The sequence below is a fragment of the Sorghum bicolor genome, chromosome 2 (genome assembly GCF_000003195.3).
Source record: "Sorghum bicolor cultivar BTx623 chromosome 2, Sorghum_bicolor_NCBIv3, whole genome shotgun sequence".
Taxonomy (NCBI): Eukaryota; Viridiplantae; Streptophyta; class Magnoliopsida; order Poales; family Poaceae; genus Sorghum; species Sorghum bicolor.
Genome location: NC_012871.2, coordinates 23,925,485 through 23,927,613, shown reverse-complemented (window position 1 = coordinate 23,927,613; position 2,129 = coordinate 23,925,485). Strand labels below are relative to the sequence as shown.

Genomic DNA, 2,129 nt, shown 5'->3' with positions numbered 1-2,129 from the left:
GGGGGTTCAACATGGTCAGTTTATATCTGCTCTGCTCTTGTTGGCGAAACATACTCTCACCGGTGCAAGATAGAATAGAATAGAATAGAATAGAAGGAAAAAACATCCTGAAACTCTGCATGCCAGTGTCAAAATGTCTGAAAATTGTACTACAAAACAGGGGAAAATACCAGGGCAGCCAGATTTCTAAAAGTATTGATTGGCAGGAGTCAATCCACAGAAATTGGGTCATGCACTGCACATACAGATAAACAAGGAACGGCCGCAGGAAGAAATAGGGCCAGAAACACCCAAAGAATTCAGGATTCATTCCCAGCAACGAAACAAGAATTCACAGTCCAGAAAGGGCACAAACTGATGATACATACCTGTGGTTTGCCCGGCACGACGGCGACGCAGTCCTTACAGCCCTGCAGCTTCTCGTCGCCGATGAGCGGGCGCACGTGGACCGCCACCTTGACGCAGCAATCCTCGCCATGCTCCATGGTCATCGTGCCCACCGACGACCATACAATTATCGACCACTTTGTATCTCTCTTCTCTGTCTTCTCAATGCAAGCAGCACCAAGAACAGGGAGGGCAATAAGACAGGGGAGGATAGAAAGAGGAGGAGTGAAGCAAAGGACTAGAGGAGGTGGATGGTGAGTGGCGAGTAACTAACAGCAGCCACTACCACCAGTCCACCACCACCGACGGATAGATGGATAGATGGGTGGATGAATGAATGGATCAATCCTCCTTCTCCGCCGCCGCCTGCCACACCATCATGGTTCCTTTCCTTGGGTTACACTGCAATTCCCCCTCCCTCCCTCCCTCCCTCTCTCTGTTCGTGCAGTGCAGGGTAGATAGAGATGGAGCTGGAGATGTTGGTAGCCTCAGGCGGCAGGGCTGGCCAGACCCAGGTGAAGCAACGAAAGAGGAAAACTTCACCGTCACTTCTGCAACCACCACCACCGCCGCCTTGCCTTGCCTTGCGGCCGATCCAATCCAACCGCAGCAGCTGCAATTGAGCTGAGGCTACAAATGCTGCTTGCCCCTCCTGCTCGGATTCGGATCTTGCTGCCCTGATGATTCCTCCTCCCTGCTCCTGCTGTGCTGGTGCTCTTAGTCGGGACGGCAGGCGAGAGGCGAGAGGAGAGGGGATCCTTTGGCCTGGTGTTTGGTGGTGGGTGGAAATGGAGATTGGAGACGGAGACGCAGACGGAGGACAAAGCAAGGCAAGGTGTGGGAGATGAGGGTGTGTGTGTAGGTGAAGGAGGGCGAACTGTGGCCTGTGGGGGTGCCCCTGCCCTGCCGCTCTCTTGCCTGCCTTGCCTTGGAGTATTTTATTTCCTTTCCTCCTTTTCCGGCGAAGGGGAGTGCAAGTGCAGCGACCAGCAAGCGAGTGATAATCACTGCCTGCAGCTGCGGTGAGACTGGTTCCCATCCACTGCTCGTCCGCTGCAACATGGACGTGGCATCTTCTTGGTTGTTAGTGCCCCATATGCAAGCCCCACGCTACTTTCTAGTATACCACCAAGCACAATTGACCGACCTGACCTGTGACCTGACCACCTCTCTCTCGTCTTGACGTAAATTCTATCTATCTGCCACTTTATCTTCTTACCAGTTCCCTGTCAAGCAAGACGTATTACTGCATCTGTAATAATCCTTCTTACGTAAGTAGTACAGTCTTTTTGGTTTCATATTTTTCCATTGGCATTCGCTTGCTCGAACATTGTCATCTCAGGTGTTGTTTAGTTCCCACCCCAAAACTCTACATCTTATCCCATTAAATATTTGACAATATAGATAAAAATAACTAATTTGACAGATTGTAAGTATTTTTCGAGACAAATCTTTTAAGTTTAATTAATCTATAATTAAACACTAATTGCTATAGTAATATATGTGCTAATGATAGATTAATTAGACATAATAAATTTGTCTTGTGGTTTACTGACGGATTCTGTAATTTTTTTATTAGTGTCTGATGCAATATCCTCATATAACATCCAATACAACAGCCAAAAACATTATAACATGCAACTAAGGCCTTGTTCAGTTGGTAAAATTTTAGAATTTTGGCTACTGTAGCACTTTCGTTTGTATTTGACAAATATTGTCCAATTATAAATTAACTAGGTTTA

General features: G+C 47.5%; 1 protein-coding gene across 2 annotated transcripts in view; it reads right to left on the bottom strand.

Moving 5' to 3' along the window:
• Window positions 1-1,343, bottom strand: part of LOC8063871 (kinesin-like protein KIN-4A) — a 15,239-nt gene extending 13,896 nt beyond the window's left edge. For both annotated transcript variants that reach the window (XR_002449962.1, XM_021453113.1), the window contains exon 1: window positions 369-1,343. Coding sequence is in view for 1 of the 2 variants with exons in the window: in XM_021453113.1 (XP_021308788.1) it covers window positions 369-491 (123 nt within the window). In the remaining variant the exon portion in view is untranslated. The remainder of the gene's footprint in view (window positions 1-368) is intronic.